This window comes from Diorhabda sublineata, chromosome 1 (assembly GCF_026230105.1).
Source record: "Diorhabda sublineata isolate icDioSubl1.1 chromosome 1, icDioSubl1.1, whole genome shotgun sequence".
Lineage (NCBI taxonomy): Eukaryota > Metazoa > Arthropoda > Insecta > Coleoptera > Chrysomelidae > Diorhabda > Diorhabda sublineata.
The window spans coordinates 1,451,757-1,473,056 of record NC_079474.1 but is presented as its reverse complement, the minus strand read 5'-3'; the positions used below and the strand labels follow the sequence as shown (position 1 = coordinate 1,473,056).

The following is a 21,300-nucleotide window of genomic DNA, read 5'->3' as shown; positions in this document are numbered from 1 at the left end:
ACTGGAGGAAAATTTCGAAAAAGAAGAAGATAGAAGTGCCGTAATGAATTGAGCACTGTCATTGAACTTGTTAAAGGATGAAAAATGATTCTACTAGAAGAATTTCTGGTTTTGAGTCTTCATAATTTGGTTAAGAAGATGCCGTGGCTTCTAGAGGCTACAAAAAACATTTACTGGAGGAAAATTTCGAAAAAGAAGAAGATAGAAGTGCCGTAATGAATTGAGCACTGTCATTGAACTTGTTAAAGGATGAAAAATGATTCTACTAGAAGAATTTCTGGTTTTGAGTCTTCATAATTTGGTTAAGAAGATGCCGTGGCTTCTAGAGGCTACAAAAAACATTTACTGGAGGAAAATTTCGAAAAAGAAGAAGATAGAAGTGCCGTAATGAATTGAGCACTGTCATTGAACTTGTTAAAGGATGAAAAATGATTCTACTAGAAGAATTACTGGTTTTGAGTCTTCATAATTTGGTTAAGAAGATGCCGTGGCTTCTAGAGGCTACAAAAAACATTTACTGGAGGAAAATTTCGAAAAAGAAGAAGATAGAAGTGCCGTAATGAATTGAGCACTGTCATTGAACTTGTGAAAGGATGAAAAATGATTCTACTAGAAGAATCTCTGGTTTTTAGTCTTCATAATTTGGTTAAGAAGATGCCGTGGCTTCTAGAGGCTACAAAAAACATTTACTGGAGGAAAATTTCGAAAAAGAAGAAGATAGAAGTGCCGTAATGAATTGAGCACTGTCATTGAACTTGTGAAAGGATGAAAAATGATTCTACTAGAAGAATCTCTGGTTTTTAGTCTTCATAATTTGGTTGAGAAGATGCCGTGGCTTCTAGAGGCTACAAAAAACATTTACTGGAGGAAAATTTCGAAAAAGAAGAAGATAGAAGTGCCGTAATGAATTGAGCACTGTCATTGAACTTGTTAAAGGATGAAAAATGATTCTACTAGAAGAATTTCTGGTTTTGAGTCTTCATAATTTGGTTAAGAAGATGCCGTGGCTTCTAGAGGCTACAAAAAACATTTACTGGAGGAAAATTTCGAAAAAGAAGAAGATAGAAGTGCCGTAATGAATTGAGCACTGTCATTGAACTTGTGAAAGGATGAAAAATGATTCTACTAGAAGAATCTCTGGTTTTTAGTCTTCATAATTTGGTTGAGAAGATGCCGTGGCTTCTAGAGGCTACAAAAAACATTTACTGGAGGAAAATTTCGAAAAAGAAGAAGATAGAAGTGCCGTAATGAATTGAGCACTGTCATTGAACTTGTTAAAGGATGAAAAATGATTCTACTAGAAGAATTTCTGGTTTTTAGTCTTCATAATTTGGTTAAGAAGGTGCCGTGGCTTCTAGAGGCTACAAAAAACATTTACTAAAAGAAAATTTCAAAATATTATGAAAGAAGAGAGTGTTGGAATTCAGAAAAGGAAAGAGGCGGTAAAAATGGAGGCGAGAATTGTAGAAAACGATCGGAAATTCATGAAATGTGGTAAAGGGATTTTTCCGGAAAACTCAATACAAGATTTACAAAAAATCTTAGTTGAAAAAAATAAACCTCATTCGAAATAAATCATTCAGACGATTTTGTCGATTTTTTTCGATTAAAAAAACATTTTTTTTTTCAAATTTTCTCCCACATTCTGCCACATGTTTTTATAATTAACGGCATTGAAGCAACAATTTCTGAATGGATATCGATTTTTGCGCCTTGTTTACCGTCTGCTCTTCACTCTGGGGACACCGAGGCAATTAAACGCGCCTCTATAGGCCAAGCCGTAAAACATTTTATCCTAGTAAAATTCTACAGTGATCTGTACTTGAATTATATTCGAAATTTTTGTCATATTCTCATAAATATCACATAAAATTACTAATAAATACGAGAATGTTTACAAAGTCATTGAAAACTTCAACTATTGATATTGACAGCTGTCAAACAAATACTAAACAACATGGCGTACTTTTTGGATCATCCTCGTATACAATATTTACCAAATCATACATATAATGTGATAAAAAATTAAGAAGAAAACCATCGAAATGTCCAGAACAAAGTTTACGTTAAATCTATGATTAAAAAAAAAACATTTATTTCTTCTTTTTTTTGTAGAACTCTTTTTAGTCTTAGGATTCTCGTTTTCAAATATTCCAATCAACTATTGCACTAGATTTTTCGTAATTGAAACGATAAATGATAAAACTAAAAGTACTTAATTCGAAAACAATAAAGAAAACGGAATTCAATGATTATAATACGTAAAATTGGCTGTATCGCCCGAGAGGAAAAGGCCATACATTAAAGACAGTCACCTGTAAAAGAAGAGAAATAACTACGATCCCTTGAGCTTTGTGCAATGCCTCCGAGAAGTTGGAGTAAAGCTGTGAGTTGAAGCCGAAAATCTGGATCTGAAACAAAAATTATTACATTATTACACTGAGAAAAATGACGATTTAACCTAAAATATATACACATAACCTCGAATTACCAACAGAATGTTAATTGACAAGTTTTACTCGTATACGAGGGCTGTTACTTAAGTTTTATAACAGAAATATGAAAATTTATTATTGGAAATGGCTTTATTGTTTTTGGAAATATTCTCCATTAAAATCCATTAAGATTAAGATATGAAAATCTTTGCATATTCACCAGATTTAGCCCCCTCGGATTATTTCCCGTTTCCAGATTCGAATATCTCCATTATTATCAGGATTTTCCGCTAAATGTGGTTCGAAGACGTCCTCCAGGTCCAGATAGATAAATTTCAAGGGAATTTTTTTCTCGACGTATGTAAACAAGGGAAAATCTGGTTGTAACAAAAAAAAATGTGTGTCGAAATTTCCATCGTCTCACACAGATCTTTCCAATCATCACTTTATTGCTTTGGCGTTTATCGAATTTTCCACCCTTGTGTTTTCCTCTAGCAGGCGATTTTCCTTTTTATTATTTCTCCCTCAAATATTGATACTCAGTTCAGGATTACAGTAGGGCACTAGGGAGTGTGAAAGGTGAGATTTTCGATATTAGATTTTCATACGGGAATATATATATATATATGACAAGAAGTAAAACTTTTATGTACGTGAAATAATATACGAGTTACATTTCATCAAAAGACGTAAATTTCGAAATTATAGTACGAGGAATTATTTTTTTATACGTTTTTTTTTCATTATGGGAGATCAACGTAATATTCTGACAGATGACAGATGGATTTTCTTCAATATTTCAGGAGTCGTCACCTGGTTTGTTGTACCACCGTTTTTAGTCTAGTAGGTGGCACGGTCTCGTCGAAACTATACTAAAAAAATATCTAATAGAGCAACTACTGATTTTTCTAGATCAAGCAAGGTATTTTTGGTATCATCCTCGTAATTATCAATACCTATACTATATCTGTCAACCAAATTGGATTTTTTTGAGTATATTTCAGTTATTAGTTATTTTTAAATATGTTAGAAGTAGAATTTGGCACTATGAACTTATCAGAAGCCAATTTTTGACAAAATAGTTGAAAATACACCTTTTCAAATATGTATTACAACGTTGCCATATCAAAATTGTAGAAACTTCAAATTTATATACTGTCATTTTTCGAAAAAAAATACTTTAACTTTAACCCCGTATATATCTCTTATGTATGAAATTGAAAGAGTTTAGTATAGAAAATGAGTTAGATACACGTTTTTCCAATTGATTTATGTCAAAAATAAATCGGTATCTTGAATGGTTTCTAATATACAGGGTGTCCCACGTCGAGTTAAAATTATCTGTATATATAGCAAAATACTTGTAGTAAAATCATGAAAATTTCTACGTTTGGGTTTTCGAATACGATCTTTTTAACTAAAATATTTTCAAAGATAGCCGACTTCCTGTTATACCGGAAGTCGATTGTAACTTTGTTATTTTGAATAGAACACCCTGTATATTAGTACATTTTTGAAATCTACGTAAAATTTTCGTATACTTTTATCTAAATTTTTTTTCGAAAAATGTATACTTTTTGAATTATTAATTTTTTTGTAAAAAATTTGACCCTTATAAATTATTTTTTTACGAGGAAACCCTCAAAGATATGAAAATGCTTTTTATTCGGTTGCTTTTAGCAAGGTCAGACGTATTTGAATCTACGTTGAAAAATTTGTCATTTTGTACAGGGTGTGTGTAAAAAGTGTTCAAACTTCAAGTTAATAAATATCAAGCTTTTTTATTTTTTTTATTAGAACCACCCGGTTTTTTCTATTTTAATGCATTCAGGGATGAGAAATTAGGAAAATTCATGTATACTTCCCTATATCTAAATCTCACCCTTATACAGATATTAAATGTTTTCTGTAAATTTTTAGAGATGACTTGAACACTTTTTATACATACCCTGTATAAAATGAAAAATTTTTCAACATAGATTTAAATACGTCTGATCTTACTTGAAGTAACCGAATAGGAACCATTTTTATATCTTTAAGGGTCACTTTGTAAAAAAATAATTTAGAAGGGTCCGCAACGGTTGAATTTTTTAGAAAAAAATTAATAATTCAGAAAATATGCATTTTTCGAAAAAAATTACTTTAACTTTAACCCCGTATATATCTCTTATGTATGAAATTGAAAAGAGTTTAGTATAGAAAATGAGTTAGATACACGTTTTTCCAATTGATTTATGTCAAAAATAAATCGATATCTTAAATGGTTTCTAATATACAGGGTGTCCCACGTTGAGTTAAAACTATCTGTATATATAGCAAAATACTTGTAGTAAAATCATGAAAATTTCTACGTTTGGGTTTTCGAATACGATCTTTTTAACTAAAATATTTTCAAAGATGGCCGACTTCCTGTTATACCGGAAGTCGATTGTAACTTTGTTATTTTAAATAGAACACCCTGTATATTAGTACATTTTTGAAATCTACGTAAAATTTTAGTATACTTTTGTCTAAATTTTTTTTTCGAAAAATGTATACTTTTTGAATTATTAATTTTTTTGTAAAAAATTTGACCCTTATAAATTATTTTTTTACGAGGAAACCCTTAAAGATATGAAAATTGTTTTTGTACGGTTGCTTTTAGCAAGGTCAGACGTATTTGAATCTACGTTGAAAAATTTTTCATTTTGTACAGGGTGTGTGTAAAAAGTGTTCAAACTTCAAGTTAATAAATATCAAGCTTTTTTATTTTTTTTATTAGAACCACCCGGTTTTTTCTATTTTAATGCATTCAGGGATGAGAAATTAGGAAAATTCATGTATACTTCCCTATATCTAAATCTCACCCTTATACAGATATTAAATGTTTTCTGTAAATTTTTAGAGATGACTTGAACACTTTTTATACATACCCTGTATAAAATGAAAAATTTTTCAACATAGATTTAAATACGTCTGATCTTACTTGAAGTAACCGAATAGGAACCATTTTTATATCTTTAAGGGTCACTTTGTAAAAAAATAATTTAGAAGGGTCCGCAACGGTTGAATTTTTTAGAAAAAAATTAATAATTCAGAAAATATGCATTTTTCGAAAAAAATTACTTTAACTTTAACCCCGTATATATCTCTTATGTATGAAATTGAAAAGAGTTTAGTATAGAAAATGAGTTAGATACACGTTTTTCCAATTGATTTATGTCAAAAATAAATCGATATCTTAAATGGTTTCTAATATACAGGGTGTCCCACGTTGAGTTAAAACTATCTGTATATATAGCAAAATACTTGTAGTAAAATCATGAAAATTTCTACGTTTGGGTTTTCGAATACGATCTTTTTAACTAAAATATTTTCAAAGATGGCCGACTTCCTGTTATACCGGAAGTCGATTGTAACTTTGTTATTTTAAATAGAACACCCTGTATATTAGTACATTTTTGAAATCTACGTAAAATTTTAGTATACTTTTGTCTAAATTTTTTTTTCGAAAAATGTATACTTTTTGAATTATTAATTTTTTTGTAAAAAATTTGACCCTTATAAATTATTTTTTTACGAGGAAACCCTTAAAGATATGAAAATTGTTTTTGTACGGTTGCTTTTAGCAAGGTCAGACGTATTTGAATCTACGTTGAAAAATTTTTCATTTTGTACAGGGTGTGTGTAAAAAGTGTTCAAACTTCAAGTTAATAAATATCAAGCTTTTTTATTTTTTTTATTAGAACCACCCGGTTTTTTCTATTTTAATGCATTCAGGGATGAGAAATTAGGAAAATTCATGTATACTTCCCTATATCTAAATCTCACCCTTATACAGATATTAAATGTTTTCTGTAAATTTTTAGAGATGACTTGAACACTTTTTATACATACCCTGTATAAAATGAAAAATTTTTCAACATAGATTTAAATACGTCTGATCTTACTTGAAGTAACCGAATAGGAACCATTTTTATATCTTTAAGGGTATCCAAGTAAAAAAATAATTTATAAGGGTCTGCAATAGTTTAAATTATTTACAAAAAAATTAATAACTTAAAAAGTATGCATTTTTCGAAAAAAGTTTTTAGACAAAAGTTTACAAAAATTTCACGTAGTTTTCAAAAATGTATCAATATACAGGGTGTTTTATTTAATATAACAGAATTACAAACGTAGAAATTTTCATGATTTACTTAACCGTATACAACTCGTCGTGGGACATCCTGTATAGAATTTTTGATACGAACATGTAATTTCTTTTTAAATTTGACGATTTTTTGAGTTTGTAATTCCAAGTACCATTCCTATGATCTTTGTTTAGGGGTATTTAATTTTTTTTCGGTTGAAGTCTCTTTATTATATCGAATTTCCCGATTTTCGACCTTAAGAGTATTTGATCTGCTTATTTCGGTGGAATCTAGCTAGCTACGGTTTGGAAAACCGCATTTCGGGAAGCATCCAACATTGAAATTTAAATTTGAAATCTCTCTAGATAACTTAGCACTTAGCATTCACGTTTAAAGCGACTGTAAACCCACGAAACAATTCGACTGAAATCAAATTATTGAATTATGGATCTATAAACTTCAAAGTGTACGAAGAAAATTTTTAACACGCGCCTTTAGTAGAATTCATCTCATAAATGGTACAGTTTATGCATTCTGTTGCATTTCGTATTCTAATTGCATTTTCTGCACCCTAATTATAATTAGTTACAAACTTGGAGGTTTTCATAAATTATTACCACTCAGTTTTTTAATTATCACAATTACAATTTCGTACCGCGATTATTTGAACTGTAAATTAGTTTACAAATTTGAACAAACTGTTAAAAGTTTGAAAAAATCATACGATGCTTGTTTTAAAACAATTTCCGGTGAATATGCCCTCGAATTATTGCGAAAAACCGAAAAAATGTTCCAGCTTTGATTTCAATCGGCGGATGATTGTGCATCTTTTTGCGTTGTAAAGTATCGAGCCTCCAACTAATTCTGAACGTGGAATTGGTAATTGAATATCGTGCATCGCGTTTCTAAGCCACATTTTTATTTTTAATCTTTTAAAGAAGTTCAAGATTCGGTTTAAGGGTTTTTCGAGCGATTTTTGAGTACCACGAATGCAGTTCAAGTTGATTTAACCATCACTTGTGGAACTATTAGTTGATTGTGATTCAAAAACTGAGAGATAGCAGTTAATCGGCATTTCCGATTTCCGCCATCGCCGTAGATGGTACGGAATTTCATTAGAATGTTTCTCGAGATGTAATAATTTATGGAACCCATAAATTTCGAGAATACTGGACGAAATAATCACCTGGATTTCAAATGTTACTATATAAAACGTATTTTGCATTTACATCTATTTAAAATGTATTTATTTGAATTTCACGTTAATTTTGAATACGAAAATTGTTTAAATAATAGAAAAAATCGTGTAGTTGTTGATATTTCTTTTTATTATTGAATTATCGATCGACGAAAACCAAACTGAGGCACGAAACTTATCAAAAAAGTTTGTAGCATGTTTAAAAGCAAAACAACCAACTAATTTCTGACTTTTTCCATGATATTGACAAAAGCTTTTATGAATTCGGTAATTGCTTGTTAAACTTTCTAACTAAGCAAAGAATGGAAACGAAAAATTATCGACGAAAAAGGGATTTTATGGTTTTAAGAACGAACGTTTTCTCTGCAACCATAGATCTTTTCTAAAAATTACTTTGTGAACTCGTTTTATTTTCATTGTTGTATCAGAGTAAACAAAAAAAACGAATTCCAACAATTTCAAGTGATACTGCGAGGTGAAAGAGTTGAAAGTGACACTAACAGAAGGAAATAACATCTTAACAGATGAAGATAGAGGTTGTAGAAGAGATTCATTCATTCATTCATCATCCTATCTTCATTTGAAGCATTCTATTCAATTATAAATCACGTTCTCAACTTCCTGAATCAATTCTCTACTTCCTGAATGAATTCTCAACCTCCTGAATGAATTCTCAAATTCCTGAATGAATTCTCTACTTCCTGAATGAATTCTCAACCTCCTGAATGAATTCTCTACTTTCTGAATGAATTCTCTAGTTCCTGAATGAATTCTCTACTTCCTGAATGAATTCTCTACTTCCTGAATGAATTATCTACTTTCTGAATCAATTCTCAACTTCCTGAATGAATTCTCCACTTTCTGAATGAATTATCTACTTTTTGAATCAATTCTCAACTTCCTGAATCAATTCTCAACTTCCTGAATCAAATATCTACTTCCTGAATGAATTCTCAAATTCCTGAATGAATTCTCAAATTCCTGAATGAATTCTCTACTTCCTGAATCAATTCTCTACTTCCTGAATCAATTCTCTACTTCCTGAATCAATTCTCAACCCCCTGAATGAATTATCTACTTTCTGAATGAATTCTCCAGTTCCTGAATCAATTCTCAACTTCCTGAATGAATTCTCTACTTCCTGAATGAATTATCTACTTTCTGAATCAATTCTCAACTTCCTGAATGAATTCTCCACTTTCTGAATGAATTCTCAACCTCCTGAATGAATTCTCAAATTCCTGAATCAATTCTCAACTTCCTGAATCAAATATCTACTTCCTGAATGAATTCTCAAATTCCTGAATGAATTCTCAAATTCCTGAATGAATTCTCTACTTCCTGAATCAATTCTCTACTTCCTGAATCAATTCTCAACCCCCTGAATGAATTCTCTACTTTCTGAATGAATTCTCCAGTTCCTGAATGAATTCTCAACCTCCTGAATGAATTCTCAAATTCCTGAATCAATTCTCAACTTCCTGAATCAATTCTCTACTTCCTGAATGAATTATCTACTTTCTGAATCAATTCTCAACTTCCTGAATGAATTCTCCACTTTCTGAATGAATTCTCAATCTCCTGAATGAATTCTCAAATTCCTGAATCAATTCTCAACTTCCTGAATCAATTATCTACTTCCTGAATGAATTCTCAAATTCCTGAATCAATTATCAACCTCCTGAATGAATTCTCAACTTCCTGAATCAATTATCTACTTCCTGAATGAATTTTCCACTTTCTGAATGAATTCTCAACCTCCTGAATGAATTATCTACTTCCTGAATGAATTCTCAAAGTTTTAATCCTTCGAAATCATTGAAATACTAAAATAAATTCGAATATTTTTGAAATAAACCTCGTACATTCACGATTATCATGTTTACTGTGTTTTTCTCTTCGTCCAAACGCGTTATTTTGTTTTCAGTGTTAAAAAAATCAATTTTCAAGTTTAACAGGCGTATACATCGTTTATTTCTTTGCTCCATCTTGTACTATAAAATATAAACTCTAATACGAGGTTTATAAGCTCAAATTCTCACAAAACAAACCTCGTACATTGACGATTATTATAATTAGATTTAATTATCAAATAAAAAATGGAGAAAACGGAAACGAAAAAATTAATTGAAACTACGACTTCCCCTCGTAATTACTTTCACTGTAATATTGAATACTATTTATTTTTCTCGCCTAGTTCTTCATTAGAACTTCTCTTTATTTGGAATTCTTCTATATTTGATTTCCTTGGACGCTTTTTTATTATGTAGAGCCGGTCCTGCCTAGATGTATTGAAATTGAAAAAATTGGCGAAGGCGCGCGCGCGCGGAATTCGTTCGATGTTCGTTATAAGGTGCAATGTGAAATTTTCCGGGCTTTTCATCCAATATCTCGATGGAAACAACCTGATTCGAGACGAAACCGTCGAATATACAAACGGAAACTTATCTACGTAAAACAAACGGAGAGTCCAACATAAAAGCGAGTCTAAATAATCGCCATTTTGCGTCCGACGAAGAATTTTCACGTCAGTAATTCCGTAAAGAGACAACCAATGCAACCGTGCAGAATTCTGAAACTGAAATTCCCTACGATTCACATGGAATGCATTCTGAACGAGCATTAATTAAAGCCGGTTATCTGCAGGATTCCAATTGCGGCCGTAAGGCCGCAAATATCAATTAAGAACGTCCTGCAGGTCAACTAATAACTCAAATAACTGTTTTGGTAAGATTAAGATCATATATCAATCTATGCGAAATTTTGATTTGAAAATTTATCTGCGAGTCAAGTTATTGATAAAATCGTGAGAAAATCCCCTAAAAACATAAAAATAAATTCCATTCGATCATCCGTGTCATCATATATTCACAGATTGTCTTTGAATCGTCGAAATAAAATTTTATTTATCTTCAGTGAACGTTATCTGTATAGAGATGGGAATTTACGAAAAATTTTTTGATGTTTTCCACAGTAACCTTCTTAATTGGACCACCCCAGAACGTTCACCATCATCGGTGACTGTACGACCACGTTTAAATCAACAAACTTTTGAAGCGTCACTTAAAGCGCCATCTGTTGCTACTTAATATTCGAAATATGGCAACATCGATGTGCGATATGTCAAATCTGACATTGACATCATGACGTTTGACATTGTGAATGATGAACGTATGCAAAACGAGTTGAAATACGAGTGGTATTTGATTTGTTTATATATATTTGAAATTTTGGTAGATTTTCTATGATTTTCGACATAGATTGTATCAAAAAGTTTTGTTTTTTAGTGATGAAGCTTTTTATTACCTTATAAATTTCGAGGTTAACGTCTTTATACACCTGAAGAAGAGTTTGACGTGGTTAAACCACATGGAGGTGTCTCAATTCAAAACTGTGACCTCCAAAAATGTCCAAACATTTGATCGGTACTTTAGAACTCAATTTAATTGAACCAGGAGTTCTATGAAGTCAGAAAACACGTTTATCACTTCGCTACGCTTTTTCAGAAGATAATTGGTATGAAAATTTCGAAAAATTCAAGAAAATATTCCATCAATTCCAAGAAATAATTTAGATTCCAAAATACGAAGATTACTACTTAAATTTCGAAATATGGCAACATCGATGTGCGATATGTCAAATCTGACATTGACAACATGACGTTTGACATTTTGAATGATGAACGTATGCAAAACGAGTTGAAATACGAGTGGTATTTGATTTGTTTATGGATATTTGAGTATTTGTGACGAAACGTTTGTTTTTTTTTAGTACTAAAAGTAAAATATAATTAGTACAAACTTTAAATTTGTTTTTGAAATATTTGATTATCAATTTTCAACTGTAAATAAAAATGGATAATTCTAGACAAGACTTTTTATGATGTTTGTTATGAAAAAATTGAAATTAAAATGATTAAATCGACTATAAACTATTGTAAACAATTTGAGAAAAACAATTCTTCGTTTTCGAAATCTTTCCTGGTATTATAAACGTTATTTTCGACAGTCCACACCTCTACAAAATCATAAACGTTTCGTTAACTTCGAGTAGCTCGGAGTAGCAAATATTTTGATTCCTTTCAACTCGACTCAACTTTTCCAATACTAGTCGTCGTTCTTTTTGATTTCGCCGGATAATATTTTCGTCTGGATTTGTATCAAAGTTGGCGAAAAGCCTCGGAAAAAACTTTGTTTCGATTGAATGTTCTAGTTAATATTTGCGCTCAATTTTTTACTTTCATCAACAGCTGTTTTAACTGTTTTCCAATGGTGCACGGTTAACCAGAACGTTGTGGACGGGATGGCGGCCGGCGCGTCATATTTCATATTAAATATGCAAGTATTTACGAGTTAATGTTGTAGATTACAAGTTTTGACACGTAGATTCCCGATTCAGTCGTGGGAATCACGGATTTACATCTAAGTTGAAATTTATCGTCCTCAGGAAACTCCGAAGACGATTATTTATTCACAACTCAAATTTATAAGGTATTTTAGTTTAAATTACCACTGTATAGTACGTGAAATATACAGGTGTAGTTCGAAAATAAAAATTAAAGTTCTACAAACGATAAATTTCGATGTTTTAATCAAAATGGCTGCTGTATAATAAATTTTTTTAAAATTCATTTATCCGGAAAGTTTAAACATATAATTCAGTTCGTTTGAACTCGAAGTATTATCCCAAGGATATTCTTTCTTTTGGAGAAATCATCCGTGTAGTTTCACTCCATGAATATTTCCGATATACAACTGAAAACGCGTCGGATGTTTCAAATATTAAAAAGCCCTCGCCGGTCCAAACGGCAAACATTCTTCGAGAAAATATCAAATGTACAACATGCTGGTTTATTGAAATATGTAAGAAATAATCGAGAGGAGTCAAATCGGGAAATCTAGCCGGCCATTAGATCGTGCAGTTTTGTTTAAATCGAACGACGTTTTATCACAAAAAAATGTGTGAAACAGTGTTAAAGATCTTCAATAGCCCAGTAAAACATCGCGAAAATCAACTTTATTCGAATTTTAAAATTGATATAGTCCAGGAAAATTGCTTCACTGCTAGATTTATGAATAAGACAGTTCCGAAAGTTAGCTGGAGACAACTACAAGAAGTGCGAAGATTTGGAGTTGAATTACTTGGAGGATTCAATCAGAAACATACCACGACGTTGTGGTGATGGAATTCCGACTAAATCGTGTTTGAAAAATCATTTCGAGCACTTGGATTTGGAATTTAACTGATGAACGTGTTGATTATGATTCAGAGATCTTAATCGGGGAGTTTATGATGTTTGCGTAGATTTGGGGTCTGGTATATATTACGACCAAATGGATTTATTATTTTTTTGCATTCCCAATCCTTTTTAGAGAGTTTTTGATGAAAATATATCGTAGAATTCGTTTTGGTCCGTACTAAAAGATATATTATTGAAAACCGATGTAAATATCGGTGAATTAGGTCGAAAATCGATTTTTCTATTTGCAAATCGAGTGTTTCTGTTTCTATCCACATTAGTGGCGAATCTATACGATCTTGTACAACAATTTTCTCGTTTTTTTTTTTGTTTATTCGATATAACCCTAATTTGAATAAACTAATAATCGATGTAATCGTTATCGGATACTTTTCATGGAATTACTCCACGAAAACCGATTTCGATACACGTGATGAAACGATATCAAAATACAGTCGACTCCCTCGACCGCTCGTAAATTTGCTCGGTTGTCCCAAGTAAACCAATTACATGCAATTTGCGAACTGTCAGTTAGTCTCTACATAGTTTTGTATCATCGTTAAATTGAATTAGTCGTTAGTTTAACTTGCGCCAGGTGGAATAAACTTATCGGTTACTTCGTGTCAAAGTTCAACATAATTAGAACACGCACACACACACACATATATACGCACACACCTCGACGTTGTACAATCCCGTTTACATTAGATAATAACGAATCGATTTTTTTTTCATATTTCTTGTAAATATCTCGTTTTCTATGGGTTTTACGCTATTTGTATTCCTTATCAATATTGTAGAAAATTTAATTTTCTACAACTTTTCCATTTAACATTTTTTTATACGTTGAGCCGTTTCAGAGATAGAGGTCGTAGTCCTTCTGTAGGTTGTTGGGTTATATACGAATCGATTTTTTTTACATTTTTTGCAAATATCTCGTTTTCTATGAGTTTTACGCTATTTGTATTTCTTATCAATATTGTAGAGAATTTATTTCTCTACAACTTTTGTATTCAACATTTTTTTATACGTTGAGCCGTTTTAGAGATAGAGGGCGTAGTCCTCCTGAATGTTAAGTTAGGTTATATACGAATCGATTTTTATCGCATTTCTTGCGAATATCTCGTTTTCTATGGGTTTTACGCTATTTTTGTTTCCCATCAATATTGTAGAGAATTTATTTCTCTACAACTTTTGTATTCAACATTTTTTTATACGTTGAGCCGTTTTATAGATAGAGGGCGTAGTCCTCCTGAATGTTAAGTTAGGTTATATACGAATCGATTTTTATCGCATTTCTTGCGAATATCTCGTTTTCTATGGGTTTTACGCTATTTTTGTTTCCCATCAATATTGTAGAGAATTTATTTCTCTACAACTTTTGTATTCAACATTTTTTTATACGTTGAGCCGTTTTAGAGATAGAGGGCGTAGTCCTCCTGAATGTTAAGTTAGGTTATATACGAATCGATTTTTATCGCATTTCTTGCGAATATCTCGTTTTCTATGGGTTTTACGCTATTTTTGTTTCCCATCAATATTGTAGAGAATTTATTTCTCTACAACTTTTGTATTCAACATTTTTTTATACGTTGAGCCGTTTTAGAGATAGAGGGCGTAGTCCTCCTGAATGTTAAGTTAGGTTATATACGAATCGATTTTTATCGCATTTCTTGCGAATATCTCGTTTTCTATGGGTTTTACGCTATTTTTGTTTCCAATCAATATTGTAGAGAATTTATTTCTCTACAACTTTTGTATTCAACATTTTTTCATACGTTGAGCCGTTTTAGAGATAGAGGGCGTAGTCCTCCTGAATGTTAAGTTAGGTTATATACGAATCGATTTTTATCGCATTTCTTGCGAATATCTCGTTTTCTATGGGTTTTACGCTATTTTTGTTTCCCATCAATATTGTAGAGAATTTATTTCTCTACAACTTTTGTATTCAACATTTTTTTATACGTTGAGCCGTTTTAGAGATAGAGGGCGTAGTCCTCCTGAATGTTAAGTTAGGTTATATACGAATCGATTTTTATCGCATTTCTTGCGAATATCTCGTTTTCTATGGGTTTTACGCTATTTTTGTTTCCAATCAATATTGTAGAGAATTTATTTCTCTACAACTTTTGTATTCAACATTTTTTTATACGTTGAGCCGTTTTAGAGATAGAGGGCGTAGTCCTCCTGAATGTTAAGTTAGGTTATATACGAATCGATTTTTATCGCATTTCTTGCGAATATCTCGTTTTCTATGGGTTTTACGCTATTTTTGTTTCCCATCAATATTGTAGAGAATTTATTTCTCTACAACTTTTGTATTCAACATTTTTTTATACGTTGAGCCGTTTTTGAGATAGAAGGCGTAGTCGTCCTGAAAGTTGTTATATACGAATCGATTTTTTTCACATTTTGTGCAAATATCTCATTTTCTATTGGTTTTACGCTATTTGTATTCCTTAGCAATATTGTAGAAAATTTAATTTTCTACAACTTTTCCATTTAACATTTTTTTATACGTTGAGCCGTTTCAGAGATAGAGGTCGTAGTCCTTCTGTAGGTTGTTGGGTTATATACGAATCGATTTTTTTTACATTTTTTGCAAATATCTCGTTTTCTATGAGTTTTACGCTATTTGTATTTCTTATCAATATTGTAGAGAATTTATTTCTCTACAACTTTTGTATTCAACATTTTTTTATACGTTGAGCCGTTTTAGAGATAGAGGGCGTAGTCCTCCTGAATGTTAAGTTAGGTTATATACGAATTGATTTTTATCGCATTTCTTGCGAATATCTCGTTTTCTATGGGTTTTACGCTATTTTTGTTGCCCATCAATATTGTAGAGAATTTATTTCTCTACAACTTTTGTATTCAACATTTTTTTATACGTTGAGCCGTTTTATAGATAGAGGGCGTAGTCCTCCTGAATGTTAAGTTAGGTTATATACGAATCGATTTTTATCGCATTTCTTGCGAATATCTCGTTTTCTATGGGTTTTACGCTATTTTTGTTTCCCATCAATATTGTAGAGAATTTATTTCTCTACAACTTTTGTATTCAACATTTTTTTATACGTTGAGCCGTTTTAGAGATAGAGGGCGTAGTCCTCCTGAATGTTAAGTTAGGTTATATACGAATCGATTTTTATCGCATTTCTTGCGAATATCTCGTTTTCTATGGGTTTTACGCTATTTTTGTTTCCAATCAATATTGTAGAGAATTTATTTCTCTACAACTTTTGTATTCAACATTTTTTTATACGTTGAGCCGTTTTAGAGATAGAGGGCGTAGTCCTCCTGAATGTTAAGTTAGGTTATATACGAATCGATTTTTATCGCATTTCTTGCGAATATCTCGTTTTCTATGGGTTTTACGCTATTTTTGTTTCCCATCAATATTGTAGAGAATTTATTTCTCTACAACTTTTGTAATCAACATTTTTTTAAACGTTAGGCCGTTTTAGAGATAGAGCGCGTAGTCCTCCTGAATGTTGAGTTAGGTTATATACGAATCGATTTTTTTTACATTTTTTGCAAATATCTCATTTTCTATGGGTTTTACGCTATTTGTATCCTCCATCAATACTGTAGAAAATTTAATTCTCTACAACTTTTGTATATAACATTTTTTTATACGTTGAGCCGTTTCAGAGATAGAGGGCGTAGTCCTCCTGAATGTCAAGTTAGGTTATATACGAATCAATTTTTTTTACATTTTTTGCAAATATCTCATTTTCTATGGGTTTTACGCTATTTGTATCCTCCATCAATACTGTAGAAAATTTAATTCTCTACAACTTTTGTATTCAACATTTTTTTATACGTTGAGCCGTTTTAGAGATAGAGGGCGTAGTCCTCCTGAATGTCAAGTTAGGTTATATACGAATCGATTTTTTTCACATTTTGTGCAAATATCTCGTTTTCTATGGATTTTACGCTATTTGTATTCCCCACCAATATCGTAGAGAATTTAATTTTCTACAACTTTTGTATATAACATTTTTTTATACGTTGAGCCGTTTCAGAGATAGAGGGCGTAGTCCTCCTGAATGTCAAGTTAGGTTATATACGAATCAATTTTTTTTAAATTTTTTGCAAATATCTCATTTTCTATGGGTTTTACGCTATTTGTATCCTCCATCAATACTGTAGAAAATTTAATTCTCTACAACTTTTGTATTCAACATTTTTTTATACGTTGAGCCGTTTTAGAGATAGAGGGCGTAGTCCTCCTGAATGTCAAGTTAGGTTATATACGAATCGATTTTTTTCACATTTTGTGCAAATATCTCGTTTTCTATGGATTTTACGCTATTTGTATTCCCCACCAATATCGTAGAGAATTTAATTTTCTACAACTTTTGTATATAACATTTTTTTATACGTTGAGCCGTTTCAGAGATAGAGGGCGTAGTCCTCCTGAATGTCAAGTTAGGTTATATACGAATCAATTTTTTTTACATTTTTTGCAAATATCTCATTTTCTATGGGTTTTACGCTATTTGTATCCTCCATCAATACTGTAGAAAATTTAATTCTCTACAACTTTTGTATTCAACATTTTTTTATACGTTGAGCCGTTTCAGAGATAGAGGGCGTAGTCCTCCTGAATGTCAAGTTAGGTTATATACGAATCAATTTTTTTTACATTTTTTGCAAATATCTCATTTTCTATGGGTTTTACGCTATTTGTATCCTCCATCAATACTGTAGAAAATTTAATTCTCTACAACTTTTGTATTCAACATTTTTTTATACGTTGAGCCGTTTTAGAGATAGAGGGCGTAGTCCTCCTGAATGTCAAGTTAGGTTATATACGAATCGATTTTTTTCACATTTTGTGCAAATATCTCGTTTTCTATAGATTTTACGGTATTTGTATTCCTTATCAATATTGTAGAGAATTTAATTCTCTACAACTTTTGTATGTAACATTTTTTTATACGTTGACCTGTTTTAGAGTTAAAGGGCGTAATCCTCTTGAAGGTTGTTATGTTATACACGAATCGATTTTTTTTACATTTTGTGCAAATATCTCGTTTTCTATAGATTTTACGCTATTTATATCCATTATCAATATTGTAGTGAATTTAATTCTCTACAACTTTTGTATGTAACATTTTTTTATACGTTGACCTGTTTTAGAGTTAAAGGGCGTAGACTTCAGTAGAACTGAAGTCAACTACAAAAACTAATTTGTATCAACTCCAGTCCAGTCCAGTTCAGAGATTATGCGCACTGACAGCTTAGCAGGTAAATTAGGCATTAATTAAGGATGTCGTCAACTTTTTTTAGTTATTTGACAGTAGTTAAATCTGCCAATTACGTCTCTGTTTAGTTTATAATGATCAGATAAACAATTTTCGAAATCTCTCACTCACAGTGAACAGTGAGTCAGTAATCAAATTTAAACAAACATTTCGTACGGATTTTTTGTCCCCACACCCTTGTCGAAGAAAAAAATTAATAAAACCATTCTTTCAAAACCTCATACCGCCACTGAGAAAAATCTGTTAATAACGAAAAGAAGAAAGCGGGAAACCGCAGAATTTCTAATCTCCGGATTTCCTAAATTCTCAAAAGATATCAATGAAATTAATTACTTTATCCACTAATGTGATTTATGCTTTTAATAAGTTCTAATGTTTTAATTTTCCCGTTCGGCTTTCAACTTTTTCTCGTACCACAGCCAAAAGTTATGACGCGAAAAAGTATTCGACCGAAATATATTTTTTAACTTTAGAAATTCAGAAATTTCAACGTACGATGTTTTATAAACAATATAAACTTCAAAAACCCTACGTTTTTACCCCTGTTACTTTGATCTTGTCTATACGAGGTCTGGTTATTAAATAACGAGACTACGCGTCTAGAGGGCGCCCTAGACGCGTGGGGTATCTATATATCTTGTCTAAGCACGTCCCAAAACACGTTTCCGTCACTATTATAGTATTTGTGCAGTGGCTATTTGAAAAAAACTCCGATTAAGTGTTATAAATTGTTGCCAGAGGCCTTTGGGGACAATTCTCTATCTAGTGCGCGTGTTTTTGAATTGTGTTAGCGCTTTAGTGATGGCCTGAAGATGACCAGCCCCCAGGTTGACTTTTAACTCCTGAAACCGTGACCAAAATCAACCAAATTGTGCGTGCAAAGCGTCCTGATGATTGCCGAGGCTGCAAACGCCAAAAATCTGGCTCCTGGATCAATGGGTCCGCTCGGATTTCCTTAGAAAAAGATCTGCTTCGAAACAGACCCGATTTGAGTCGATGGAAGAGCTTCTGAAGGCACTAACCAAAGAAGACTTCCAGCACTGCTTAGATCAAAGGAAAAAACGTTTGGAAAGGTGTGTGGCGTGGGGAGGAGGGTATATGGAAGGGGAGTATTCGACTGGTGATGATAGATTGATTCTTGAACTCCCGCAGTACCATATTTCGGAAAAATCAATTTGGTTTTGGTGATTTTAGGTTTCCTTTCATTCAAACTTCCCACAGTTCGGCTCAATCTGAAGATGAAGACTTCCAACGATTGCTGTTACCTTCTGGTAGTCGAAGAGTATATTTTTTGACTCAGTTAGTTTCTGGAAAGTAAAGATCCTCGTTTGGGAAACAAGCTGATCAATTTTGAAGCAGACAGATTTGTACAAAGCTCAATTTACGATTACAAGAAGACAGTCTTGATTTGATAAAAACAAAGAGTGTTATTTCGGTTTTTCTTCGTTATTTTCACAGTTTTCAACCAGGAAAATTGCCTCGATGAAGATATTCAGACATACCTTTGTATATTTGATAAAAAAACAAATCTAATACGATAATTGGCGCAATATACCCGAATCGATGATAATCCAGATGTTCATTTCCTTGTTAAATTAGGTTTTCCTGTTTTCCCTCTTACTAAAATTCCGTTGTGGCACCGCGGGGAATCATCTCGTCGAAATTATTCTCATCTTGTATCATTTCAACTCAACTCACAAGCAGTATCATTAACAACTTCGTTGTTTTCCCTTTTCCATTCCAATCTCAAGAATGTTTGCCTTGAGCATTACGTCGTTTAGAAACTAGAACTGATTGATTATATCTAAATTTTGGTACTTACCTCGGCGGGGAAGGCGTATCCGTTTATTGAATGTTCGGATCCGAATTGATCGTGGAGACCGTAGTGGATGTGGATCTCTTGGAATTGATATTTGTAGGAAAGCGGACCACCGCTCACGTTGATATGTTGCCTGGTGTCGTTTTCCACGGTGAAGATCACGCTGTGACCGGTATTCATGATAGATCCGCTCACCTGCAATAAAAAATTATCTGAATTAAACATAGGAATGACTACATAACGATTATCCAAAATAACAACAATATTTATACTTTATTTCTGTTTAAAGTCTTTTATCTTTATGCATTTCTGTCTTTCGTTTGCTCTTTGTCTTCTTAATTGCTGGTTTTGGTCAAATTATCACTTTTAGTACATTCTTCCTCGTCAAGTCTTCCAAATACTGTTTGCACAGCTTCGAGAAACGCTTGGGATCGTTGACAAGCTTCAAGATCGAGTTCGCAGCTTTCTTTTATCGAAATCCCATCAGTTTTCATCAGGTTTCCAATGGATCAACCTCCAAAACATCCCCAAACCTTCTTTGTAATAATTTTGACTAATAATCGTCATTTATTTGGTTCTATGTTTTATCTAGAACATTTTTCATTTCCAATTCTTTCAAATACTGTTTGTACAGCTTCGAGAAACGCTTGGGATCGCTGACAAGCTTCAATATCAAGTTCGCAGTTTTCTTTCATCAAAATCCCTTCAGTTTTCACCAGGTATCCAATGGATCAACCTCCAAAACATCCCCAAACCTTCTTTGTGATAATTTTGACGAATAATCGTCGTTTATTTGGTTCTATGTTTTATCTAGAACATTCTTCATTTCCAATTCTTTCAAATACCTTTTGTACAGCTTCGAGAAACGCTTGGGATCGCTGACAAGCTTCAAGATCAAGTTCGCAGTTTTCTTTCATCAAAATCCCTTCAGTTTTCACCAGGTATCCAGTGGATCAACCTCCAAAACATCCCCAAACCTTCTTTGTGATAATTTTGACGAATTATCGTCGTTTATTTGGTTCTATGTTTTATCTAGAACATTCTTCATTTCCAATTCTTTCAAATACCTTTTGTACAGCTTCGAGAACCGCTTGGGATCGTTGACAAGCTTCAAGATCGAGTTCACAGTTTTCTTTTATCAAAATCCCATCAGTTTTCACCAGGTTTCCAATGGATCAACCTCCAAAACATCCCCAAACCTTCTTTGTAATAATTTTGACTAAT

The 21,300-nt window shown here is 32.2% G+C and overlaps 1 protein-coding gene across 1 annotated transcript in view; it reads right to left on the bottom strand.

The window, feature by feature from the left end:
* Positions 1–21,300, bottom strand: part of LOC130450403 (carbonic anhydrase-related protein 10) — a 201,807-nt gene that overhangs the window by 47,357 nt on the left and 133,150 nt on the right. Inside the window, exons 4-5 of the mRNA XM_056788779.1 lie at positions 20,080–20,271; positions 2,316–2,411 (exon numbers count right to left, since the gene is read on the bottom strand). Of these exons, the coding sequence (XP_056644757.1) occupies positions 2,316–2,411; positions 20,080–20,271 (288 nt within the window). The remainder of the gene's footprint in view (positions 1–2,315; positions 2,412–20,079; positions 20,272–21,300) is intronic.